The sequence below is a fragment of the Haliotis cracherodii genome, unplaced genomic scaffold (assembly GCF_022045235.1).
Source record: "Haliotis cracherodii isolate W230 unplaced genomic scaffold, xgHalCrac1.p SCAF_1, whole genome shotgun sequence".
NCBI lineage: Eukaryota > Metazoa > Mollusca > Gastropoda > Lepetellida > Haliotidae > Haliotis > Haliotis cracherodii.
In genome coordinates this window covers 45,066,750-45,094,400 of record NW_027266264.1, presented here as the reverse complement: position 1 = coordinate 45,094,400, position 27,651 = coordinate 45,066,750, and the positions used below count along the sequence as shown (strand labels likewise).

General features: G+C 43.6%; 1 protein-coding gene and 1 non-coding gene across 2 annotated transcripts in view; both read left to right on the top strand.

The window, feature by feature from the left end:
• Positions 1 to 26,878, top strand: part of LOC139478241 (dolichyl-diphosphooligosaccharide--protein glycosyltransferase subunit 2-like) — a 56,714-nt gene extending 29,836 nt beyond the window's left edge. Inside the window, exons 11-20 of the mRNA XM_071260660.1 lie at positions 646 to 763; positions 924 to 1,015; positions 1,421 to 1,535; positions 2,622 to 2,711; positions 7,877 to 7,981; positions 8,474 to 8,557; positions 9,687 to 9,782; positions 16,405 to 16,480; positions 25,507 to 25,636; positions 26,682 to 26,878. Of these exons, the coding sequence (XP_071116761.1) occupies positions 646 to 763; positions 924 to 1,015; positions 1,421 to 1,535; positions 2,622 to 2,711; positions 7,877 to 7,981; positions 8,474 to 8,557; positions 9,687 to 9,782; positions 16,405 to 16,480; positions 25,507 to 25,636; positions 26,682 to 26,694 (919 nt within the window). The 3' untranslated portion in view covers positions 26,695 to 26,878. The remainder of the gene's footprint in view (positions 1 to 645; positions 764 to 923; positions 1,016 to 1,420; positions 1,536 to 2,621; positions 2,712 to 7,876; positions 7,982 to 8,473; positions 8,558 to 9,686; positions 9,783 to 16,404; positions 16,481 to 25,506; positions 25,637 to 26,681) is intronic.
• LOC139480079 (small nucleolar RNA SNORA73 family) lies at positions 8,622 to 8,851 on the top strand. The gene has a single exon (XR_011654392.1). It is a non-coding gene; the product is annotated as a small nucleolar RNA SNORA73 family (small nucleolar RNA).
• Positions 26,879 to 27,651: the final 773 nt, after the last annotated feature.

Sequence of the window (27,651 nt, the reverse complement as noted above, 5' to 3'; positions counted from 1 at the left end):
TTTTTAGACCATGGTCTTATATCAGTGTGTACAGAACGTTTTTTAGTGTCTCTCATCAATATTTTATTGTGTTGATTGCGTATCCATTTGAGCTGCAGTGCTGTGGCATTATTCTTTGTGTTAAAATAAACTTTTACCTGTGAGTATAAATAATAAAACGTGATTTGGTGTGTACAGTGATAAATTCTGAAGCTTGTGTTAAGCTGTCAGTAATCCTTTGACATTTTGACTTTTGTATTTGTGTTACACACTTGCCGGAGACACAAACTGTCATACTTGGACTGTGAATAGAGTGTGTGACTTAAGCTGGTTTAGCCACCCGTTCAAAGCCTGACTACGTGAATTATCTCTGTCTGATGGGAACAGCTACCAGAGCCCTCTTGCACAAAGTGATCTTAGTGCTACGACTGTTGTAAGCCTATGTTAAAATATGGGAGTTACGATCATCTCAGCGCTAAGATCGCTTTTTGCAAGTGGGCCCAGGTCATGATACTCTGCATGTCTATACTAAATTCTACAAACATTGACAACTTCAGGCAAGTTGCTTCAGAGGTTTTTACACACTGTATATAGTAGTAAATCAGCTGATGCGTCTGGACTGTACATGATGTAGTCTTGCCTTCTATACGTTTAATGCAATTTTAGGTCTCTGTATGAGCTTGACTTCATGCAGTCCAAGCCAGCTCGGGGCTTCTACAAGTTGACAATATCTGTTTCCCCCCAGAAGGCCGACAGTCGCCTTATTGGCACATCAGGAGCAGAGGTAGGTGTCAGATTGCCTGGGCACTTCAAGTAGATGCTTTGCTCTAATATAATGCAGTTGGAAAAAGAAATTCATATTGCTATGGATGTTTTTATTAGCAATAACCAAGTATATTTATGTGAAGGGTTTTCATGCATTGAAATGTGTTGATGTTTGTCAGGTGGATGTGAAAGTGACAACTCAAGTGTCTGTTGAGAATGTGGAAATAGGCGTAGCCGACAAAGACCAGACCACTGCAGCCAGGACCACAAAGTATGCTCCCAGCTCAACAGCCTTTTTCATCTGTCTCTTGGCAATATAGCTTTTGTCCGTCTTTTGTCAGAAACATTATCTCAGACAATATATTGCTAATCATTATTGATTTTAAAAGATGAAAATATTAAATTATTCGTTAATATTTCATCAGGACAAGTGTTAAGATTCCTGGTATGTATGTTGATACACACAAACTAATTCTTGTCATGAGATGCGGCTGAATGGATCAAGCTCAGTGACATAGTTGATTGCATGTCATTGTATCCCATTTGCATGGATATATTCTCATGATGTCAATCACTAGATTGTCTGGTCCACACTGCTTTCTTTTTGCTGGATTATTGTTGAGTGCAGTGTTAAACAACAAACAAACAAACAAACAAACAAAACTTATTTCCTCAGGATTGTGCACCCAAGCAAGGCAGCCAAAACTCAAGAAGCTGACTCCCACCAGAAGATAATTATGAAGTTCCAGTTGAAGGACAAAGTATCTGGCAAACTCATCACAGCTCACCAGGTAAGTGGCTTGCTTTTAAAAAACCCATAAAACAGTGTTATACCAAGACAGCACCCTGTGCATTAAAAATGCTATTATTGGATCATTGGGAGTGTTCACGTAGCTAGGTTTTTTTAATGATGATCTTTATCACTGACTTTCTCGAATGTTTTACATCACTTGCACAACTGTTTCAATTGTTGAATATAAACTTCCTGTCTTTTGTTGCCCCATGTGTCTCCCTCTACTATCAGTGCATTTCATTGGCTGCAAGTCCCAAATGGTTCAATCACTATCAACAGGGTGCAAGGGTGAAAAGACCTTGAATTTATGCTACTTATGTATGAAGTACAAACGTGCCTGTAAATGTCCATGAACATATGCAATAATGATGCACAATATCAAGTTATGTAAACTTTGTAGCTTATACATCGTTTGCATGATTGCTTGAATTACAAGAGTTCTACCAAATGAATGCAATTGCAATCTGGAATGAGTTACTTCCCTTTTTAATTTGGTAGTGCATGTAAGGAAACTACTGCACATGCAGGCCCCTTACTGTCTTTTAAATGCAATGAATGCCATGTTTTGAAAATTATGCATGAATTGCGCATAGCTTTCCCAATTTCTGCATTTTGACAGTTTGCATTGGTTCATGGACCGAACATAATCCAAGAGCAAAAAGTTGGAAAAGGTTCAGATTTGGGTCAATATTATGTTTCCTATTGTAATCAAAACAGCTTAAGTTTCTTAAGAAACTTTCCCCTGCCTTTGTGACTACATGTGGTTGCAGCATAACTCATTCAGAAAGAAATATGAGACATTTTCTAATTTCAGAATGAGTACCTTGAAGAGACATTCTTGCAAGTAATCACAAACAAGCTATTGATATTTAATATATGAAATGAGACATTGCTGCAATTCATAAAATTCCATCAGAGAACCCATGCAAAACATTGTGTGTGTTAATGACATTTCATGCGGTTAGTGATTCTGTGTCAACAACGTGTATCAGGTTATACGCTTATAATTTTATACACTGGTATTATTTGTGGGAAATGTAAACTGGGGTGCATTGTAATCCCATTTCTCCTACCACATTTGCAGGCTTTCGTCAGACTGACCAATGTGCAGACCAAGCAGGAGATCATCTTTGTGACTGAAGCAGATTCATCACAAACCATGAAGTTTGACTTGGTATGTTAGAACTTAAGAAGTGGTTTTCACATGAAACATGTACATTTTGCCAAAATAATCTATTTTTAACTTATCCTGCATTACACATTGCTCTTACTAATGAAGTCCTAACTAGAAATGAATGACGATCTAGTAGCATCTTCAGTATTCTTTTGCCCAACATGACATCCATGACATCAGGGCCCTTTTCTGAAGAATCTATTCTTTTGAGGTGAGATCTCTGTAAAGGCGACAAATCGGCGAAGGACCCTCCTCTAAACTGTCCGGATTTCCCGACTCGGTCTCCATCCAGCTAGTGTCCCATTTGCGTCTCTCGTTCAGACGCAGACTTCCTCACCTATCTCAGAGTAGATAACAAAAGGAAACAACAACAGGCTTGTCGCAGGATGTCTGACCTCCTCTGCTGCTTCATAGCCTCGTAATGACGGTCAAGCCCGAGACAAAGACTCATACAGTCACACTTCCAGTCACACATCAAGTTGAAGCGCTTCCTCGTTCCAGTGGATGTGCCTCCTTCCTGGGCGCTTGACCTCCTCAGAAAATTCCTTACTCTCCGACGTACCCTACCGACAGCGGCATCAACTATGCAGGGCGCAGATCCCCAGAAGGCATGTCACATTGAGGGTGGGCTCCATTAATCTGCCACCAGACGCAATCATCCAAGAGGCATTGGTTAACCTAGAAAAGGTTTTCTTGGCATTAGACAGTCATTCCACTTCCTCTCAACCACCTAACCATGCCAGGAAGCATTGGAAAAGCACAGAAAGCATGGAACATTGCTGTCCATGGACTCCAGAGTTGGATCTTTCAAGAACACAGATCCCCAGATCTCGTCCCTAGATAGGGAATAACGGAAGACACTTTCCCACCTGTCGGCGTGCAGTGTGAATACCATACTGATGATAAACAGCAACTACAGTCTGTACTGTCCTGGATGTTGGCATCACTGACTCTACTGAGACAGGGCTATCTAGCTGCTTGAACATTGGATCCACGTTTTAAAGCGATGTTGATCAACCAACCATGGACATCGTCAACTATGGACAGTTAACACCAAAGCCCCAGTGGCTGAGCAAGTAGAGAGAATAGAGGACAGACAAGCCACACTTTCTACCCTTTCGGGCGATGAAAGACAATTTCCTACCAGCCGCATTGGGACTTCACCACGAGCCAAGAAACGACATGACAAGGACTCCTTTAGTGGAAACTGGGCCCAACCGTGGAGGCCCTTCCGGTTTCTCCAGGAGGAGGGGAGACAGGAAGTGACTCCCCAGAGGACAGACACGACTGGTAGCTTCTCCCTCAGCTGTTCCTGTCCCCGCTTAACCAGTTGGGGGAAGACTGTCTCGATTTTGGCAGAACCGGACTCTCCTTGGGGGCTTGTTTGTAATAAATACAGTCGTGCCCCGCTTATACGGACTTCAGATATCCGGAAACCTCGGTTCCCGGACGATTTTCATTCAAAACGAAATAATTACTATATAAATTTACCCGTATATCCGGAAATTCAGTTTCCGGAACCGGACCGTCATTTTCATACACAAAACACTGAAATGCACTCAAAATTGTCTCACTTATCCGGACAGTACACTTCCGCTGGTGGTAATATCTTTGATTCGTGAGAAGTCAATTAACCAAGTGACACTGAGTTACGTTTGAGACGAGCTTGTTTATTGTACATGTAATCCCCTTCGATAAATATGGCGTCTGTGGAGGTCAGAGGTCAAAGTTGAACTTCATTAAGTATTACGAGAACATTACGAGGCACTGTTTTATATCTAGGGATTAAGATTACCTTGTGTATTTTCTCGTAAACTAAGCCGGAAACAGCAATCAGCTGTATACACGTTTTCTTGGAATCGACCGGTGATTCGGTAAAGACACACCCAATGATATAACTTTATAGGATTTTAAATGCAAGGATCGACAACAATTGTATCTGAAACTGTTTTTTTTTATCAGGAATAATATATTCCATTATTTTCTTAATTATATGCAGCCTTTACTAAACATATCTAAAATAATAATAACCCTAAGCGAAGCAGCTGATCGCTATTCTCGGGTATTATTTTTTACATGGAACCAGTCTGACCAGTCACCGCCAAGGCTCACGCGCACGTGATCGCGTGATCGTGAGAATTTCATGTTGACATAGAATCGTCAAACAAAAACAAATATGACTTTTAACGAGTCAAAGTATGTCATTTATGATATATGTATCCATTCTCTGTCAACTAAAGTTCGTTTCAAGGCATCAATAGCGGTATTTTGACCGTGGTTGCTGTTAATAACGGTGAGTTGTGCGATCTTCCGATCGCTTCACACACGATTTCGCCGAAATTAATAAAAACAATATGTATAAGGAATTTTGTCATGAGTTGCATAATTGAAGGGAAGTAACTCTTCCAGTAAGAAGCTGGTTTCAGTTATACGGAAATTCGTTTATACGGACGAATTGTGAAATGACGCAAGTGTCCGTATAAACGAGGCACGACTGTATACTAAAACACAGGTACCAACTCCCCGTCATAGAAGGCCCCCACTGACATCCACACTGTCATCAGTGGAGTACATTCAAGACCATGCCAAGCTCCCCGCCACCATCATCAACAGCTTGCTGGAAAAGAAGGCCATAGTCGAACTGGACCAACAAAAGCTTGACCATGTTGGCGCTGCTACATATGTCGGTCAGTCCAGACAACCACCTCCTATTTCCAAGACTTTTACCTCAAAATCCTGATCCACCAGGCGCACAGGAAGTACCGCGGGCTGTTCTTCCGTTTGGAATTTGAACGCCCCAGTGGCTATTCACACGCATTACGAGTCCTATCATCTCCTACCTACACTTAAGGAGGCTCGCTTTCATGTCATACATGACTGCCTCTTGAATCACCAAGAGAGGCAACTACTTCTTCAGCATTGCTTCTCCAACTGGATTGGCTGATCAATGCCAGGAAGTCGGGGTTAACACTGGCCCATAGGAGGCTTCTTCAATACCCCCAACAGCCTCCTGCGCCTCCCACCAGACCAATGGGACAAGATAGTCAAATTTGTCCAGCTGGCTCTGGCAGGCCCCCAATCAGGCCACCAGTGGCTAGTTCTGCTGGGCCTACTCACAGCGACTCAAGACCTCATAGGCAGGATACAGCTGAACGGCAGACCGCTACAACTGTTTCTGGCTCCAGCAAATACAGAGCCTAGTTATGGTGCCAGACCATCTACGCCAATACCTCTACTGATGGTCGGTCTCATCGAACGCCTGAGGTGTCTCCTTGACAGAGTTCAAGTCGTCCCATCACCTTTTGTAGATGCCTCACTCAAAGGATGGGGAGCCCACTTCTTAAATAAGACAGTGACAGGGCTGTGATCTTCAGAACAAACACAGCGGCATATCAACAATCTGGTACAAGAAGCTGTCACCCTGGCAGTACAAAACATAGAGCTCCCCAATTGACCAAGGCCAGGTTGATGATCGCCATGGACAATAAAATGGTTATCTGGTTCATCAACAAGCAGGGATCAACCCTGTCTTCCTTCCTTTTGAACCAGACATTCCATTTTTACCACCTCATTGACATGATTCCTTTAAAGGCCAGTGCGAGATACAAATCCAGAGCAGGAACATCATAACTGGACCGCCCATCCATCACAGAGTGGAAGCTGCATCTACTATGCTAACAGTTGGGCAACCGAATTATCTGTTTGCCACAAGCCACTATAAGCAGCTGTCGAAGTTCTTGTCACCAATGCCGGCCCTCAGGCCTGGGAGGGTTGTCTGCAGAAGGTGCTAACAGCCATGGGTTACTCAAGGAGAATCGCCCAAGGCATAGCCCAGGCCCCTAGACCATCCACCAGTGGACCATATAATGACAAATGGTCTTCCTTTGAGACCTTCTGTAGGCTAAAAGATGTGACCACACCAGATGCAATGGCACTTTTTGTAGCCGACTGCTTGCTCAACCTAACATTAGAGAAACATCTCAAGGGTAGTACCATAGCTACATACCTGTCTGCCATCAACACCGTCTGCGCTGTTGCCCAAGACAGGAAGCTATCCACGATACCGGAGTTGACGGCTATTACAAGCTGACTCAGAAGTCCATCAGAGGGAACAACATCCCAGAGGGTCGGTTCATCTTGGTTTGTGCTGGGATTTTATTGCCAAAAGTCAGCAGCCTGGCCAACAAGATAGACATTTTACCATATCTCCCCTCCATTCTATTGTCGTGGTGGAGGACCAGGATGAGCTTAAGCTATGTCTTTTCTGTACCCTCAGAGCCTTCATGGAAGCAGCGAGGCCCAGAAGGACGAACCGGTGCCGCTTCTTCATTAACACTTTGTTGACTTGTAAAGGAGAGATATCCAGGAACACCTGGCTAAGAGCAATAATCCTACAGGCACATAATGCAGCATCCCAGGTCCAGGAACCCCCATGACATCTAGGTGCTGGCTTCAACTATGGCTCTTTACAGAAATTGTTCCATCCAGTCCATTGTTTCTGGAGCTCTACCATTGTCTTTGCAAGCCATTACCTCCGGAATGTGTCTGTGGGAGACGTGGAAGACATGCATAGTTTTGGGCCTTTGGTGGTTGCTTAGCAATAATGCAGCCTACCCCCATGCCCCCTCAGTCAGACCATTCACAGGTTTGAGGAGGGGAGGGGTTCACCATTACAGCGCAATTCCAGACTTGGTTATCCAACGATTAACCTTGGTCTCCTTGCGAGAACTGAAAGTTATCTCTGGTTGTTCACGTCTGCTTCTGTTGCAGGTGCCGACTGCAAAAAAGTAACGAAGACTAACCACCTCGTGCAAGCCCAACCTACAGTACCACTCTACGTAGTATTATGTCTATTTGATATACTTATCCTGCATTATCCAAGGGCCCTCGCATGCCAGACGTCTTCCTTCCTGGCTGTACCACCAGTCATATGCGAAGACAATAATGACATGTAGGAGGTGTGTCAACTACATTGTCATTCAATCCCAGTAAGGACTTCGTTGGTAAGAGCAATGGGCAATATGTACAGCAGGATAGAAATATACATAATACTCTGATTATGTAATAATGATGTTATGCATTTGCCCCCCAAAAGAATTTTCAATTACTAGTTCAGTATGTAAACATGCTTACATGTCGTATATGTCTTGTGTGATTGTTGACAGGATGTTGGAGCCAGTGCCAAGGAGTTTGGGTACCTGTCAGGGAAGTACAGCATGGAGCTGATTGTTGGTGATGCTGTTATTGAGAATCCTTTCTCATGGATTCTGGTGAGATATCTGCTTGTAGGCGTGTTAGGCAGGCAAGGAGGGCTTGTTTTTTGTTTTTAGGAGTTCAAGTTCTGGCTAGATTTATGAATGAATGTTCAACATATACAGACTTTTATTCCATCCAAATGTAATGGCATATTAGTATTTTAGTATTGTTATTCTGTAAGTGTAATGTTCGGGGACATGTAACAAGTGTTGATTCAAAAACAGAATTCTACGATCTTGTCGAAGTGTATGTTTTTCATGCTTCATAATTCAGAGAGTGGTGTTATGAGGTGTGTTATATTAAAAGGAAATCCTAAAATGTTGTTTCCAGTTCAGTTCTGCAAAATGTGCTTAAGAACAAGCCTGTTTTAATTTAAATCTATTGTAGTAATGATATTATCACCACTCAACAAACACAATGTTACATTGTGTATTACATTGTGTATTCTAGCATGTAGCACCCATGTGGTTAGTGTACTTGTCTAAGCATTATTTGTTGTATGTTAGGCGGATGTCCAGCTGACCTTCCCAGAGGGAACTGCATCAGGACGAGAGGCACAGAGCCAGTATGCCAAGAAACCCGAAATCAAGGTATGCCGAGATCTGTTGGCATGGTCAAATCTTTACTAAAGTATATTTGTATCATCTTGCTTGCTCAACGTTGTCATCCTATGTTCAGGCCTAGCCTGTTACAATGGATGTCTGTGTGGCAGATGGGAGCTGAGAGCCCCTTGGGTGTGATGTATATTCCTTTTCCACATCGTTGGAGAACAAACCAGTCCCCCCATTGTTTGTTGGTTGTGGGATGGCTCCTGCATATTCCATAGACTTCCCTGAGCCACCGTGTGGCACTGACAGGGGAGACAAACCATGCATTTAATGTGAAAAAGGACGGCAAAATAAGATGCATAGATACATACAATCAAACCTCATTGTGTGGAATTGGGCTGGGACGGGTAACTCGGGTACTCAGGTCGGGTGGGTACTGACTAGGACCCAAGTACCCTCAGGACTACAAGTACCCTTGGTTAGTCATGTGACTAAATTATTTAATGGCAAATTATCTAGAATTTGATGGTTTCACTATAAATGACAAATGTTCACATTTCTTTCTGACTTGATATGTTTGCATTAAGTCAACAATGCATGACCAGATCGGTTTATATGTGTATCTAAATACATTTTGACAGGTGTAGAGTCAATCGTTTCCCAATCGGACATTTTGTACCTACCACTTGAAACCTACAGCGGGTACTAAATTTGGACTCGTCCCAGCTGTGTGTTGAATTTGGTTGTGTCAATCTTGGTTGTCTGAAACTCACCTTCGGTCCCTGCGAATTCCTTTAATACGTATCGACATTTATTCTCGGATCTGTCAAACTGCATGTGTCAAATTCCCATTCAGGAAACCTAACAGAATGCCCAATGTCAAATCATGCCTAATTAACAAGCACACCTCACATCAATGGTCCAAGCTGATTACTGTATTCACATCGGCCACTAGTTACTCCTTCTCTGATGATCAGTGTAACTGATTAAGGCTATGTTAGTGAATCAGTTATTGGAGATATGACTTCAACAATGACGGAATGTTGTTAAAATGAGAAAATGTCTAATATGGTTGATTTTTCTAGTGAAACCTGATGTAGGGGAATATACCAAATGGTTGTTAATGATGTCCAGCTGACGATTTAGGTGAAATGTTTTCTTGTCTCTGCAGCATGTGTTCCACCCTGAAGAGAAGCGGCCACCGACGGTGGTGTCCATGGCCTTCACAGCACTGGTGCTGCTGCCCATCATTGTGTTGCTGGGCCTGGTCAGTAATACACCAGTAGTTTTGAGTGTCACAGTAATACACCGCTAGTGTAGTCTCACAGTAATACACCGCTAGTGTAGTCTCACAGTAATACACCGCTAGTGTAGTCTCACAGTAATACACCGCTAGTGTAGTCTCACAGTAATACACCACTAGTGTAGTCTCACAGTAATACTCTGCTAGTGAAGTCTCACAGTAATACTCTGCTAGTGAAGTCTCACAGTAATACTCTGCTAGTGTAGTCTCACAGTAATACACCGCTAGTGTAGTCTCACAGTAATACACTGCTAGTGTAGTCTCACAGTAATACTCTGCTAGTGAAGTCTCACAGTAATACACAGCTAGTGTAGTCTCACAGTAATACACTGCTAGTGTAGTCTCACAGTAATACACTGCTAGTGTAGTCTCACAGTAATACACTGCTAGTGTAGTCTCACAGTAATACTCTGCTAGTGTAGTCTCACAGTAATACACTGCTAGTGTAGTCTCACAGTAATACTCTGCTAGTGTAGTCTCACAGTAATACACGGCTAGTGTAGTCTCACAGTAATACACCAGTAGTGTAGTCTCACAGTAATACACCGCTAGTGTAGTCTCACAGTAATACACTGCTAGTGTAGTCTCACAGTAATACATGGCTAGTGTAGTCTCACAGTAATACACTGCTAGTGTAGTCTCACAGTAATACTCTGCTAGTGAAGTCTCACAGTAATACACCGCTAGTGTAGTCTCACAGTAATACACAGCTAGTGTAGTCTCACAGTAATACACTGCTAGTGTAGTCTCACAGTAATACACCGCTAGTGTAGTCTCACAGTAATACACTGCTAGTGTAGTCTCACAGTAATACACTGCTAGTGTAGTCTCACAGTAATACTCCGCTAGTGTAGTCTCACAGTAATACACCGCTAGTGTAGTCTCACAGTAATACTCCGCTAGTGTAGTCTCACAGTAATACACCGCTAGTGTAGTCTCACAGTAATACACCGCTAGTGTAGTCTCACAGTAATACACCGCTAGTGTAGTCTCACAGTAATATACCGCTAGTGTAGTCTCACAGTAATACACGGCTAGTGTAGTCTCACAGTAATACACAGCTAGTGTAGTCTCACAGTAATACACTGCTAGTGTAGTCTCACAGTAATACACCAGTAGTTTAGTCTCACAGTAATACACGGCTAGTGTAGTCTCACAGTAATACACCAGTAGTTTAGTCTCACAGTAATACACCGCTAGGGTAGTGTCACAGTAATATACCGCTAGTGTAGTCTCACAGTAATACACGGCTAGTGTAGTCTCACAGTAATATACCGCTAGTGTAGTCTCACAGTAATACACGGCTAGTGTAGTCTCACAGCAATACACAGCTAGTGTAGTCTCACAGTAATACACGGCTAGTGTAGTCTCACAGTAATACACAGCTAGTGTAGTCTCACAGTAATACACAGCTAGTGTAGTCTCACAGTAATACACTGCTAGTGTAGTCTCACAGTAATACACTGCTAGTGTAGTCTCACAGTAATACACGGCTAGTGTAGTCTCACAGTAATACACGGCTAGTGTAGTCTCACAGTAATACACCAGTAGTTTAGTCTCACAGTAATACACCGCTAGGGTAGTGTCACAGTAATACACAGCTAGTGTAGTCTCACAGTAATACACAGCTAGTGTAGTCTCACAGTAATGCACCGCTAGTGTAGTCTCTCAGTAATACACAGCTAGTGTAGTCTCACAGTAATGCACAGCTAGTTTAGTCTCTCAGTGGTACACCACTAGTGTGGCCTGTAAACTGCTATAAGCCAATAGTTTTAAGTTGCATTGTGACTCTTTCTGTGATTGATGTGATCAGGTAAGTAGGCATGATCAGTAGGGAAAATGCTTTTAAGCTTTTTGAACTACACATTTCACATTTCGCACAAATTAGGAACCTACAGTAGGGTGAACAAGACAATAGAATGCTCAACATGTCAGGTTATATTGATTTAAGATGCCGGTTATTCTCAACTCAAATGATTGAAGGCATCCTGAGTTCCGTTCAAGTTGCATTAATATTATCCGGGTGCCGCCGGTTTTTCGGCACATAAGAAACATTGCCGCACCCTAACATTGGATAAAAAATATGGAATCTAAGTGTTATCGTACCTGTTAACTAGACTTTTATTGATATTTTGCACAAATCATGATCATTTTCTCCCGAGTAATAACAAAGTGTTTGCCGCCTGCTTCAGCTACCAAAACAAACTTCTTGAAAGTGACATCATCAGATTTCGGTCATATGATTGGTTGACCAACAGTGGCAAATGTAATGCACTTGGAGGGCTACAAATTTTAGTGTTGTCGCAAGTGATCTATATAATGAGTTACTTCTTTGATAGGCATTTACAAGTTGGAGTATTAAGTAAGGATAAGAATTTATGGATGAACAACTTCTTTATTACAATTAAGAGCGACGTTTTGGTGTAGGTTCTAACACCGTTATCAAGCAAGTGATTTACAGAGTGCAGTAAGCAAGTATATATACACGTAGGAGGCAATGTTTATACAGTAGGGTAGATATACTGGAGTAGCAAAGCCTGCTGTGTACACACAAGGGCAGTGATGATGACCATGGGTGAAGTCAGTGCCGTGATACAAAGGATGAAGCCAGTAATGTAAACAACGGGATTATGGCTGATTGGGGTCTTTGATGAGTTGATGGTACGCCAGGGGTATGTAATACCTTGGTCCCACAACATCCAGTGGGAGAGAGTCACAACCCTCGCCACCAACCTCAAAGACTTCAAGATCAGGAAACTACAAGAAGCCATCAACATCAAAAGACTTCAGCCCTCAATCAACCGTGACCAAGGCTATTACATACCCCTGGCGTACCATCAACTCATCAAAGACCCCAATCAGCCATAATCCCGTTGTTTACATTACTGGCTTCATCCTTTGTATCATGGCACTGACTTCACCCATGGTCATCATCACTGCCCTTGTGTGTACACAGCAGGCTTCGCTACTCCAGTATATCTACCCTACTGTATAAACATTGCCTCCTACGTGTATATATACTTGCTTACTGCCCCAGGCTTAGACCTTACTTCATACCAGATAATTAAACAACTACCACCCAAACTACTCCAAACTCTACTGAAACTCTATAACCTCATATATCTAAACGGACAGGTCCCATCACCTTGGAAACAAGCCCTGGTCATACCAATCCCCAAACCCAATAAACCAGCTGACCAGGCTAATTCATACAGACCAATCTCCCTAACTTCTAACTTATGCAAAGTAATGGAATCAATGGCCAAAAACAGGTTACAACACTACTTAGAACAAAACAACATAATAAATCCAGACCAAAGCGGTTTCACTCCTGGACGCTCAACATTAGATAACCTCGCCCGACTAGAGCAGGACATTAAAACAGGCCAACTTAACAAACAATATACTACAGGCATCTTTCTAGACTTCTCCAAAGCATTCGACATGGTTTGGCATAACGGGCTAATACAAAAACTACAAAAAATAGGACTTAAAGGTCAAATAATTAACTACATCCAAAGTTTCCTAACAAACCGCAAAATCACCGTGGGCATAGACCAAACGCTATCGGACCAATGTCCCCTAGAAAATGGCACTCCCCAGGGCAGCATCCTAAGCCCAACACTCTTCAATATTATGATTAACGATCTATTCGAGGGACTATCCCCCAAAGTAAACACATCAAAATTCGCGGATGATGGAGCCCTCTGGATCCGCACTAAAAGCATGAAAATGGCCCAAAACTTACTACAAAAATCTCTAAATAAAATACAAAAATGGGCTGACAAATGGGGCTTCTCCCTAAACTCAGAAAAAACCACAGGAATAGTATTTAAACACAAAAATATGCAACCCGCCACCCTAAACCTCCAACTAAACAACAAACCAATCAAATTCCAAAAACAAACCAAATTCTTAGGATTAATCTTCGATGAACATCTCACCTGGGATGCTCACATTAAAAACCTTGTAACCAGATGCAGCAAAGACCTAAACACGTTAAGATGCCTAACCGGCTCCAACTGGGGGGCCTCTAAAAACACCCTCCTCTCACTCTATATATCACTAATTAGGTCCAAACTAGACTATGGCTGTGCCATTTACGACACCTTAAACAACTCTCTCATTAAAAAACTAGACTCAATCCAGTATCAGGCCCTAAAACTAATCACACGAACTCAACATGGCACCTCTTCCACCTCACTCCAGGCCTTAACAGGAGAAATGCCACTTAAACTACGTAGGGAACAACTTACCCTAAACTTCTGGGCCGCGTCCCAATCAAACCCACTAATCGAAAACTTAATAAAACAAAATATTAGCCCTAGAAACCAAGCCCTAGCCCGGAAACATCCACTACTTACTCCAATTTCCCAAAGAATAACCAATTACCTAAACGAACACAAAATAAATAATCTTAAACAAAACAATAAATCATCCAATATCTTCACTCCAAAACTTAAAATACCAAAAATAGACACAACACTAGCCGATACACTAAATAAACAGACCGATCCTAACATCGCTAAAACCACCACACTAGCATACATACATGAAAATTGGCCAAATTGGTGTCACATATACACAGACGGATCCTCAGATCCGATCTCAAAACACACAGGTTTCGGAGTCCACATCGCACAACCAACCAAAGACACACAATCTTACCGACTCCCAAACAACCAATCCATATTCACGGCCGAACTAATGGGCATGGCCTCAGTACTACACAATCAGCAATCTAAAAAACACCAAAAAATCCTCATCCTAACCGACTCCCTCAGTGGACTACAAGCCCTCAAAAATAAAAACACTAAAAACCGCCCCAAACTAATAAATCAAATACTCAATAGCTCAAACAACTTAACTAAGGTAGGTAAACAAATAGAGTTCATTTGGATCCCCGCCCACGTAGGAATCTTTGGAAATGAAAAGGCAGATAAAGCAGCAAAATTATCCCTTAAACTCCCAGAAATAAGCTTAAACTTACCCAGCTCAAAATCAGAAATCAAAAGTGTCACTAAACAAAAAATTAACAAAAAATGGCAAAATATATACCAAAACTCAAATAGCCAAATCAGGAAAGTACTCAAAAAACCCCTAAATAAACCCAAAATACTACACCCATCCAAAAAAATCGACAGAATAATTACCAAACTACAAACAGGCCACACCAAACTAAATAATCACCGTAAAATAGCTAAACTACACACAACAGGAAACTGCCCACATTGCAAACAACAAGAAACACCAGAACACGTACTCATTCACTGCACACACTACCAAACACACCGAACAACACTACAGACCACCCTAAATCTTAAAACCGGACTTACACTAGAATCAATCCTAAATCCACAAAATAAATTAGAAAAATTCAAAGCCTTAGGCATATACCTAATAAAAACAGGACTAATTAGTCGCATTTAAACCCCAAATAAAATATTAAAACCAAAACTACCTTATTAGATAACCACCCAACACACACAGCTCCCTTAGTTCGTCCCCCACCCACTCTTGGCATTCTTTCCAAATCTCAAAATTTCAAAATTACTATATAAGTAACCCCTAAAGCCCCCTCCTGGGTTGCACAAACTCACTTTTCCCCTTCTTGGAAACACATTAAATGGCCTGGCCGGGCCTGTGTGCGACATACGCTTGCAGTCGGAAAGCGCACGTTAAATCTCCAATATAAGTAAGTAACTCTGTAAATCACTTGCTTGATAACGGTGTTAGAACCTACACCGAAATGTCGCTCTTAATTGTAATAAAGAAGTTGTTCATCCATAAATTCTTATCCTTACTTATATAATGAGTATTTTAAATATATGTACAAGTTACATACTGGTGAATAAAAAAAACAACCCATCCAAACAATTTTCAAATACTGTGCACATATGTACATGTTTCCGGTGTCCTATTTATTCATCTTCTTTTTCATCGCAAAATGGACACCAGAACTCAGTGCACACATACTACCCTCAGAGGGGTACACTCTTTCAAATGTACCCAATGGTGACAAGAAGGGTGTACACTGGGCCTATGACACAAACATAATTGACGGCCATCCTTGGGTTGGAATTTGTGGCACTGGCAGCATCATTCCTATGAGTCGACTTTGTCATTTGAATCAGAAAATTCAATGTTGGGACGACGCGGCAAACCAATGTTGACATCCTATGTTCAGGCCCAGCCTTGGGTGTGATGTATATTCCTTTTCCACATCGTTGGAGAACAAACCAGTCCCCCATTGTTTGTTGGTTGTGGGCTAGCTCCTGCATATTCCATAGACAGGGGAGATAAACCATGCAGGGGACATGTTCTTTGACAATAACTCAACTTCAGTACTGACTGAACAATAGTTTCTGTATAAATGTCCTCACAAAGCGAATTACATTTCCTATTTAGTTTGTTTCAGCAGTACCTGTAATGTCTATTTGTAGATAAAAGTAGATTTTCTGGAATGTTATTGACTTAAGTGTTTTATTGGAATGGATGTGTTCAATGTGAACCTTTGTGCAGGCAATAGTTGTATGTGCAGTGTTATTAATGTGACTGGGGAATGACCTCTCACTTGCTGTTTCAGTGGCTCAGGATTGGCGTAAATGTGTCCAACTTCCCAATGTCATTGAGCGCCATTGGGTTCCATCTCTGCCTTGGAGGTAAGTTAACATGAGTGACTTGTGTGCTGCATTGTGTAAGTTTGACTGTTTACTTGAAGTTGAAAGCACAAGCAAGCATTGCCTAAACCTGATCTTAAGTGAAATTATTGGGTTTTTTTGTTCACCAACAATGAATATCCATGCTGGCTGATAACATGTCTGTCTGTCTTGCCAGGGGTCAACTGCAATTTTAACTTTCAATTGATTTAATTACCTCAAGAATATGAAAATTGAGAAATTACCTAGTGAATGGTAAAACAGACACTTGAAGCTGAAACTGGGACATTCCCGAAAATGTTTGTAAGTTTCATTGTTTGCGGAGGGTCTTGTAAGAAAACCACATGGTAAAGGCAGGTGACACTATTGGAGAATATGCAGAAATGTAATGGACATGGATTGGGCCTGTTTAGAAGAAAAGTGTTAAATACCCTTCACAAAAAGCCAGACATTCCTCACCTTATGGCTGTAAATTTCCCTACAAAATGGATAGAATTATCATTAAACCGTCCACATGTTATCAGAAATGAGTGGGCCACTGTAACTTGATAATGCCCTCATATGGCTTCACGATGGGCCATTATCACGCCCGTTGTTAGGTGACGTCATAGGGATAGGGAAAGGTGACGTCACGTTCAATAGTGACGACATCTGGTTTGTTCTATGACGTTTCCAAATTTGTAAAAAGTGGGTCAGTGAAATTTGTGTAGATTGCAGTAAATGTTTCAAAACCAATTTATTTTTATTTGATAACAAATTTTATCCATTTTGGCTATAATAACGGTGACGCTATTTTTTCAAGGCATTATCATTTGCAGAAGCCCTTGCTTTTTTCAACTGCCCTCCTTCGTCTGGCAGTTAATGGAAGACCTCAGGCTTCTGCAAATGATAATGCCCTGGAAAATAGCATTGCCCTTATATTATTATTTATTCTACCATGACATTGATGAATGCTTGATCCTGATTGGTTAAAAAGAGGTTTCCTTTTTGCTGCGGAAACCCCTTTCAAATATATTAAGCCTTTTCACAAAAAACGTGCGTATGAATACATGGATAGCCTCCATATCGACTTTCGCGAAATTAACTGAAGGCGTAGTGTCAAATAGAGGAAATACGGTAGTTTGATATTGGATGTTTTGGGCGTTGGTTAGGCTGCAGCAACCCTGACTGCTTCGATGATGACATTAAAAGATTTAACAAAGGCATATCTTTTGCATATAGATTAAATGTTTATGAAACTGTTAGGGAAATGTTCTATGGTGACCAGAATCGGAACAATTTAAGCTATTTCCTCATTGAAACAACCGACAATTAAAGTAAAATGTAACATTATAAAAATTGTTTGAAAAAACTTTATTCATGACAACATGTTGTTTACAAACCTTTTTGTGATCGCTATTCGTCACTATCTCCATCAACCAACATCGTAAGGATTTGGCAGAAGAGGATTTTAAAGTCCATCACTCAGAAAACACTTGTCTATTCGAAAATTCACGAAAAAAATGTCCCGACATCATTGAAGTCAAACTTTATGAAATTCATTTCAGAATTAAGAAAATCGTACATGACCCAGTATGTCTGGCCCACTAATGTCTCATTCCATTCACACTCTGGCTTGGAATCCATGAAATCTTGAAATTGACAGGTCACACCATGCAGATACTGAGATAGGCCCTACCTCGTGTCAAATGTCTGGCTCGTCGGCAGGCTAAAAGGCAGCTGTTCAGTCATACTCAGTTCCATTGGTAATCATATTGTACCAGCAGGCATGATCATTTCCAGTAAATCTACTGGTTAATGTTGAACTACATCATAGATCGGGGTTGTCATCTTGCTTAAATTACAATAAGTAATACGTTACCACTGTTATACCGAGGCTGTTGTCTCCCACAACTGCTGATATAGCGAAATCTACCACAGAGATCTCAATTACCTCATGCAGCACGTGCGTAGCCACCCAGCTGCCATGTGACACCCTTCACTCTTGTCTCTTCGCATGCTCTAGCAAGACGTACAATAAACTGCTCAAGCGTTCCTGTTTCTCCGACCATTCGGTGATATTTATTACTGTTTATTCTCTCCGATAAACTGTGCTTTTACGGGGCGTTTGCTGTAACTACGCTTGGAAATATTTTTCCCGCCAAAAGGAAATATTTTCCCGCCCTTTTTTCTATATACTTGCGGGGTGTTGCGTCTTACATTCCCCTCTTCTGGTATATCTTGGTTTTTTTACATCACTTATTCCTCTATATGTTATATGTTCTATATTCGCATTGCTCGTTTATTTTCTGGTGAAGATACTCGTTTGTGAATATTTGTGGTGCGTGTGTTGTAACCATCTTTTGCTCTTTGTTCATAGTACAAACAAAATGTCTGACATGGATGTTTCACCGTCCTCCACCCCTTCTACCCCCACATCAAGGAGGTGCGGGGTGTGCCGCAAACGAGCGTTACTGGCTGTATGTGCAGTCCGTTTCCACCCCTGTGGTGGCCGGCTCGTCCGGTCGGGGTCCCCTTGCGGGTACTACCACCACAGCTGCGGCGGATCCCTTGGCGGCCCGTGGGCTGTCCGGGGATTCCGTCGCTGCATTGCTTGCAAAACTTGTGGACTCCAAGCTGGCGGCCTTATCTCAGGATAGGACGCTGGCTGTTCCGTACCAGGCCACTTCGGTGTCCGGACGCGTGGTCCACCGGTACGGCGGCGGCTCCCGTGGTCACCAGTCCTTCCCCCGAACCATTGCTCCCTCTATCGGTTAAGGACCGCGTGGCCATGGTTTATGACCTCTGTGGGTTCCTCCGAGGTATACGATGAGTCTTCCGACACGGCTTTCCCCGCATCAACCTTGCTGCGCGGTATCAAGCCTTCCTTGGAGAACGCCTTCGCGGCGGCCTACGGTCGGGGTCTCCCGTTGCCTCCGACGTCGTGGAGAAAGGGTTTATTCCCGGTACATGACCTTGCCTTTCCCGAGGCTGGTCTACCGCGAAGGCCCATGTTGAGCGGTTGGATGTCCGTGCCCCACCGGCTGCTACGGTAACGCAAGCTACCTTGCACCGGCTGGACGCCCTCGCTCGGGAATCCAAACTTGGCATAGGCGCCTCGGTGCCGCTCCTAACCGGAGCGCACCCCGGGCTGCTGCGGCCCGTAGTCCTTCCCCCGAACCATTGCTCCCTCTATCGGTTAAGGACCGCGTGGCCATGGTTTATGACCTCTGTGGGTTCCTCCGAGGTATACGATGAGTCTTCCGACACGGCTTTCCCCGCATCAACCTTGCTGCGCGGTATCAAGCCTTCCTTGGAGAACGCCTTCGCGGCGGCCTACGGTCGGGGTCTCCCGTTGCCTCCGACGTCGTGGAGAAAGGGTTTATTCCCGGTACATGACCTTGCCTTTCCCGAGGCTGGTCTACCGCGAAGGCCCATGTTGAGCGGTTGGATGTCCGTGCCCCACCGGCTGCTACGGTAACGCAAGCTACCTTGCACCGGCTGGACGCCCTCGCTCGGGAATCCAAACTTGGCATAGGCGCCTCGGTGCCGCTCCTAACCGGAGCGCACCCCGGGCTGCTGCGGCCCGTAGGTCTAAGGGGTCGGGTTCTTCTTCTCCTGGGAAGAAGCCCCGCCCTGAGGGCTCCGGTATGGGCAATCAGCTGCCCTTTCGCGGGAAGACGGGGAACTGGGGGAAGCCCAAGTCGTCTAAGGACGGCAAGGGCCCCTCCAGGTGACTCTCATTGGAGGGGTTCAAGTGCCGATGGCCCGTAGGCGAACCCGAGTCACTTGGCCCTGGACAGTTGCGCCTGCCGCAGCCTGTCAGGCCCCCCTCTCCTTCCCCAGTGGGAGCCAGACTCCAGACTTACTGGGAGAATTGGGAACAAGTGTTCGAAGACCCGTGGGTTGTTAACACGATTCGGTATGGCTATCGGCTCAATCTCAAAGCGAAATCCGCTGTTCACCGTTGCCCCGTCAGCAGGTTTTCTATTCGGAAACCGATCTTCTCTTCCTCGCCGATGCCATCGGCAGGTTGGTGGAGAAGAGGGCAGTTCGGGAGTTAGCTCTACCAGAAATAACACCGGGGTTTTTACTCCAGGATATTTCTCGTTCCCAAGAAGGACAGTGCCGAACTCAGAATGATTCACAACTTGAAATCGTTCAACGAGTTCTACCTGCGCAAGCCGCCCACGTTCAGAATGTTGAGCTTGGCGGACCTGAAAGCACTGATCATGCCGTCCGACTGGCTCGCTTCGATCGACCTGAAGGATGCTTATCTGCATGTTCCGATTCACCCGGTTCATCACAAGTATCTCAGGTTTGTCTTTCAAGGTAGGCACTACGAATGGGTTGTACTCCCATTCAGTCTTTCATCCGCTCCCTGGTTGTTCACCCGGTTAACCACCCCCATAGTGGGGTTCCTCCACCGGAGGGGTGTCCGGTACTTCGCGTACATGGACGACTCGCTAGAAGGCAAATCGAATGACGGACACCCTGTAATGCCATCTCGTTTTCGCACGTCGGCTCTTGGAGCATTTGGAGTGGATTATCAATCTCCCCAAGAGGGAGTTAACCCCTTCTCAGAACTTGCAGTTCATCGGAGGTCGGTTCAACACGGTGTCCCATCGCCTCTTTGTCCCCCCAGACCGGTGGCACAAGATTCAGGCGATGATTGCCAAAGTCTTAGTGGTGCAACAGACTGTTCACTTTTAGGAACAGCTATTAGGGCTACATGTATCAGCCCAGGACTGCACCGAACGGGGTCTTCTCCAACTCCACCCGCTGCAACAGTTTTTTAATCCAGTTGTTAGCAACAGTGGTGAACAGTGTGACCGTCGCCCTCCCGGATCGGCTCCGACCGCATCTGGAGTGGTGGACGGTCCCTTACAATGTCTTATCAGGAGTCTCTATGCGGCCCTACCGGGCCACGTTGAACCTGTATACAGACGCCTCTCTAGTGGGCTGGGGCGCCATTTTAGAGGGGGAGGTGAGCTTGGGGCTGTGCTGCGTAGACAAACTAGGTCTTCACATCAATTGTCTCGAGTTCAAGGCAGTGATCAATGCAGTCAATCACTGGAAGCATCGTCTCGTCGACGCCTGGCTCATGCTGATGACCGACAACACGACGGTAGTGTCCTATGTGAACACACTGGGGGGAACCCACAGTCACTCACTACTCGATCTCACGTTCGAGTTTTACGCACTGGTGGACAGTGTCCCGTGCCAGTACGCGCCTGTCACATCCCAGGTGTGCGGAACGTACTGGCCGATGCTCTATCGAGGCCTCGGGATCCGAGCCCCACAGAGTGGATGCTGAACCCAGTGGTGTTTCAGTGGCTGTGGGAACATTTGGGTCGTCCGATGGTCGACCTGTTCGCAACGCGGTTCAACAATCAACTCCCGTTGTTTGTATCACCAGTCCCGGACCCGAGGGCCATCGATCACGATGCTCTCGCGTTAGACTGGACGGGCTTGGACGCTTATGCTTACCCGCCGACAGCGTTGATACCACACATTCTAAGCCGGCTCCGAGGAGTTCGCTGTCGAATGTTACTGATCGCGCCCATGTGGCCGAACAGATCGTGGTACCCCGACTTGCTGACCCAGGTCACGCAGTCGCCACTTCCACTGCCTGTGAGACCGGATCTCTTGATCCACCCTCACACCCGTCAGCTTCATCCAAACTCAATCTGCACTCGTGGATGTTGTCACCGAGCGTCTGATGAGTAAAGGTTTTTCTCGCTGGGCGTCTCGGGCATACGTTAGTAGATGTGTATAATGCACGTTGGGTTATTTTCCCGAAGTGGTGTTGTAAACATCACATTCATTCGCCAGATAAGGTATCTGTGCAGGATATTGCTCGTTTCATGTCTCACTTGCGAGAGACCCGGAAACTCTCCGGGGGTTCCATTGCCAACTATGTCTCGTCCGTTGCTACGGTACAGGACGTTGCTATGGGTACCAGTCTCTCCAAAGAGCCGGTGATAACAGCATTTCTCCTCTCCTTTGCCACGGCGGCACGTGTATCCGACATTCATGCACTCGATGTCGCCAGGGTACGATTCGATAGGGGTGACGAAGGAGCGGTCCGCCTGGGCCTGCTCATGGGCTTCGTCGCCAAGAATCAGAGAATCGGGCAAACGGAGAGAGAATTCACTGTAAGATCCCTCAAAGAAATCTTACTGAGGACAGAGCGCTGTGTCCGGTTAGGGCCCTTAAGTATTATCTTAAGGCTTCGAATGAACGTAGACAAGGGCGTGACCGTCTGTTCATATCGTGTAACTCTAATCGCACGGTTGACATAACTCGCAACTCGATTGCGTTGTGGCTTCGTTCTGTCGTCAATCTGGCGTACTGGTCTCGAGGGTTACCGGTAGCGGGGTCAAACCCGCACGAGATCAGTGCGCTAGCGGCAACATTTGCCCTACACTCGAATATCTCTGTTCGCAGAATATTACGAGGTTGTTACTGGCGTTCTGACTCGGTTTTTGCCAATCATTACCTCAAACAGGTCGCTGATGCCGTCTTGGAGAGTGTGCACCGTCTTGGCCCGCGGATCGCGGCGCAAGCGGGCACCTAAGGGGTGTGCCCAGCACAATTCCGACCTCCTCAGGCGTCAGACTTTGCACGGTGGTCAATCTGGGTCAACTCCAATGTTCCCACTGCCGTGGGTACAGGAGTTGGGGTCCCGCAAACCAGCGCACTCACACCACAGGTGAGGGCGGCTTTTTGTGTGCTTTGTCCTTATTTGTATTTTGACAATCATGTATTTAATTGTCTGTTGTGTATCCCAACCTTGTGATGCATGCTTACAAATACTGGAATTAGGTCACGCGCCTAATGCATACTTTAAGTAGGCTTGCTCTGGGATATACGGTCTGAATGAAATTAATTTCCCTCTTTTCAACTGTTTAAGCTGATCTAAGATTAAGCTCACGCAGATACAGTGTTCTCATCCGCTGCGGTGATGAAATACCTATCCAGTGGGGCCGTTTGGAGTCACCAATCGTTTTGGCAATGACGATTGAGCCTTACGGTATGCGCTTGACAGTGCTTTGGTATTCCTATAGGGTAACGCCTAGCTAGGTGCATGCGCATCGAGTGCTTCCGCCTTGGTGTTTACTTCCGCTGGTCGGAAGGAACGCTAGCAGTCAGGATTCGGGTTGTAGGTGCTCCCCATCGCCTACTGTGGTAGTCAGCCTCGTTATAACAGTGGTAACGTATTACTTAATGTAATTTGTAGAATTTTCCTATTCGGAATATTCTATAAGTAATACGTTACCACTGGGCTGCTGCCTGCCCGTCCATCCCCCGAGCACTTGCTCTCGCAAGAGACCAGAGTGAAGGATGTCACATGGCAGCTGGGTGGCTACGCACGTGCTGCATGAGGTAATTGAGATCTCTGTGATAGATTTCGCTATAGCAGCAGTTGTGGGAGACAACAGCCTCGGTATAACAGTGGTAACGTATTACTTATAGAATATTCCGAATAGGAACATTCTACAATTTAACTAGCAACAGAGAATGTAAACACAAGATTGTCAGCCATTGACAGCTGCGAGGTGTGAGTAACCGTGATGTAGGTCAAGTTCTGCCACATCCAAGATTGGGGTGGAGAGGCATTTATTTTGATGTTATGATTGTTTACTGGGGGTAATTGCTAACTAACTAATAACACTTACACATGTTAAATGTATGATAGAATGTTAATTAAAAAAGTTTGTTGTAGAAATATATTCGTTTCACAATTTAATTCATTTTTCTACAACCTGTCACCCCTACAATAGAAATGATGGCATGTCCGATTTCCAAGAAATGACCTCGCAAAATTCCAAGAATTCCACAGTGTGCAACAGTGTACAACAAGTTGGTAGAAATTAAACCATCTCTCTTTGGACTAGGTTTTGAGTGTTATTTGTTAACTTCTTTTGAAAAACTATGTGCTTTGAACACTTATTTTGTACAACTGACGACTATGGTGTTTTTAATCTTGAACTTAAGTAATAGTTGTTACATATATAACTACCTGTGACCACTTTTCGGAATGTTCTAAGATTGCGGATCTGAGTGCCTGTGTGGTTACGCGTTGCAAGAGAGTGCCGTTTTCAAAGCGTTGTTGCCGTCATGGTAGAATAGAGATAAACCTACTGTCTTTTGAAATTTGATGTTGACCCACTGTAGATACCTTGGTTCAAAATCTACTCTACAGTGGGACATCAAATTTCAAAACACAGTAGGTTTTCTCCTAATTATTATTATAGTCACTATATAAGTGCAATAATCTTGGATGCGACATTAAACCCCATTTCACTTCACCTAATTATTATTTATTATTCTGCTGATTGTATTGAAAGTTAGCAGACAGTTATGGTGCCATATGGACCTCATTTTTTGTTCTTCATTGCATGTTAAGAGTAACACAGCTTTTGCTGTTATATTTGATTTTTTAAGGAAGCACCTCATGAATATACAATTAACCCCCATTCACTAGCTTTCCAGAGACTCAGCAGCAATACCCAGTTTTGTCGCAAATGTCTTTGGCATTATGTCTACTACCCTTGAGGATCAGGATTAGAATAGGTCTTCGGCAACCCATGCTTGTCTTAAGAGGCGTCTGGGGATCGGATGGTCAGGCTCGCTGACTATATTTAGATTTTACTAAAATATCCGATCTGACTTGATACCCATCTGTGAAGATCTGACTACCTCTCTGTAGGAAACAGCAATGTTTGGTATTGGGGTAAAAGATATGTTATGATGATGTCATTGGTAAATGCTAGGGTTGTTTAATTTAAGTGAAGTTTATGCACAGTCTCAGAAGGCATTTGTTTGACAAAATGTTATATAGTATTACATTTTACATTGTGGCATGATTGAAAGACGTTAGAAATGTAATTCTTTGAACTCAGTTAGTGTCAGTTAGTACCAGATATTAATATTATAAATATCCAGATGAGCTAAATTACTGATCCATTTTTTTTATAGAATTTTCCAAGAACTGGTGTGTATGAAATGGTTCTTCTGTGTTGACTGTGATGTGTTTGTTGCAGCTATCTTTGGTCTGTACTACTGCTACTGGACACAGCTGAACATGTTCCAGACACTGCGCTATCTGGGCTTACTAGCTGTACCTACATTCCTCTTTGGCAACAAGCTGCTCAGTGGTTTAGCTTCTAAAAGGTGAGTAGTCATATCTCACTATGCTCCCAGTGCAGTCATTATCACCATCAAGTCATGTTGGCTATTCTAGATACTGTGCTCACAATTAAGTAGTCAAAGGCCTTTTCAGGGGGTATTATTTTTTCACTTCTAAGTTTCGGGTGTAGTGGAGGAAGGGGGAAAGCTATGAATTATCTTCAGTGAGTGGGATGAAGTCAGACAAGGGGTGGTGTGGTCTTAACCTGTCCGAAGGTTGGCGATTCATCTGCTGTCCTACATGAAGTGTTACACCTCTCACCTTGTAGCCAATTGGGGGCAGCTGCATGTTGTCACAACAATAGTCATGACTAGCTGACCAGGAATGAACATTTGAAATGTGTTCATAAAGATTGGACAGTTGCACCAAACAACCATACAATCATCACCAATGTTCCTTTTCTCATGCAGACATCACCAATGTTCCTTTTCTCATGCAGTCATCACCAATGTTCCTTTTCTCATGCAGTCATCACCAATGTTCCTTTTCGACCCTTGAAGATCCGGGGTAGAATAGGTCTTCAGCAACCCATGCTTGCTGTAAAAGGCGACTATGCTAATCGTAAGAGGCGACTAATGGGATTCAGTGGTCATGCCCGCTGACTTGGGTTGATGCATGTCATTGTATTCCAATTATGTCGATTATTTACATACCGCCATGATATAGCTGGAATATTGCTGAGTGCGGCGTTAAACAACAATTAAACAATGTTCCTTTTCACTGTGTAGAATTTGACAACCAAATTGTAAGACATTTTTTCATATGATGTGTGGCATGATTGAAGTGAAGTTGGAAATTGTATACTTTTATTGTGAATGTCCAAATTATTATATATTGACATTTTCTATGGATCATTGTTTCTTATTGAAAATGGTCCTTCCATGATGTCATAAAGTAAATTCCTCCACATGTGGTGGGCCAGCTTACATGGTTTAGAACACATGTGCTTGAGACATACCGTCATCTCATTTGTGACATTAAGTTGTCTCGATGTGCCCTTACTGACTATTCCATTTTATTTGATTTCAGAAAAACATCGTAGATGACAAGAAGAATTTAGTGAAACATTTCTTAAGTTTATTCAATCATGAAAAAAGTCTGACATTTATGCGATGTACATCATTATGTTGACAAATTGTGGAAATGGGAGTGTTTCCACGTCATGCTTACAATTGTTGTCTATTTTCAAGGTGTCATCTTACATGTATAAAACATTTTTAATTTAATCCTACTTTGTTGTTTGTATTGTTGCACTAACTGATGTGATGAAGAAACATCTATGGGAGTCCCGTTATGGAGTTGTTGATGATGCAAACATTGAAATGAGTTCTCAGGCCAATAAGCTTTCTGCATTTGGCTTTCTTTACCATGAGTGAGTTGGGCTTAATGCTGCTTATAACAGTAGTACACTTATATCATGTGTCAGCTAAATGTGTGTGCAGGTCTCCAATGTTTGCCACTTTGGTGAAACCCATGAGCATGTGTATGCTGAAAATATCAAGAAACATAATTGGGGCGAACCTGAATTGGAACCCCAAATCATAGGTTACTTGCATGCACAAGGGACGCACATCTGCGCCCTCTGTACCATGAGGTGACAACAGAAATTAGAAACTTCACTTACAGGTCAGGAGATTGTGGAGGGTTGTGTGCCATGGAACCAACCCTCAGTAGCAGATTGTTGAGGGTTACCACGGTTCATTTTCAACTACCGATGGCACATCTCCAGTACAGATTTTCATCCTTCTCCTTGTTTACGGAGTACTTTAAATCCAAGATAGGCATGTCTCATACTTCTGGAGCTTGGAACACATGCCACAGCATTAAATCACAGTAGTGTAGTGCATCATACTACTTGTTTAAACTCACATCTCACCTTTAAAAACATGACATGTTTGAACTACAGCAAACCGATTCTCATACTAAATGGAAACCATAAATTGCCATATTCCCCTTAAGTAACGTACCTAAAAATTCTTACAGAATCTGACTTCAGCAA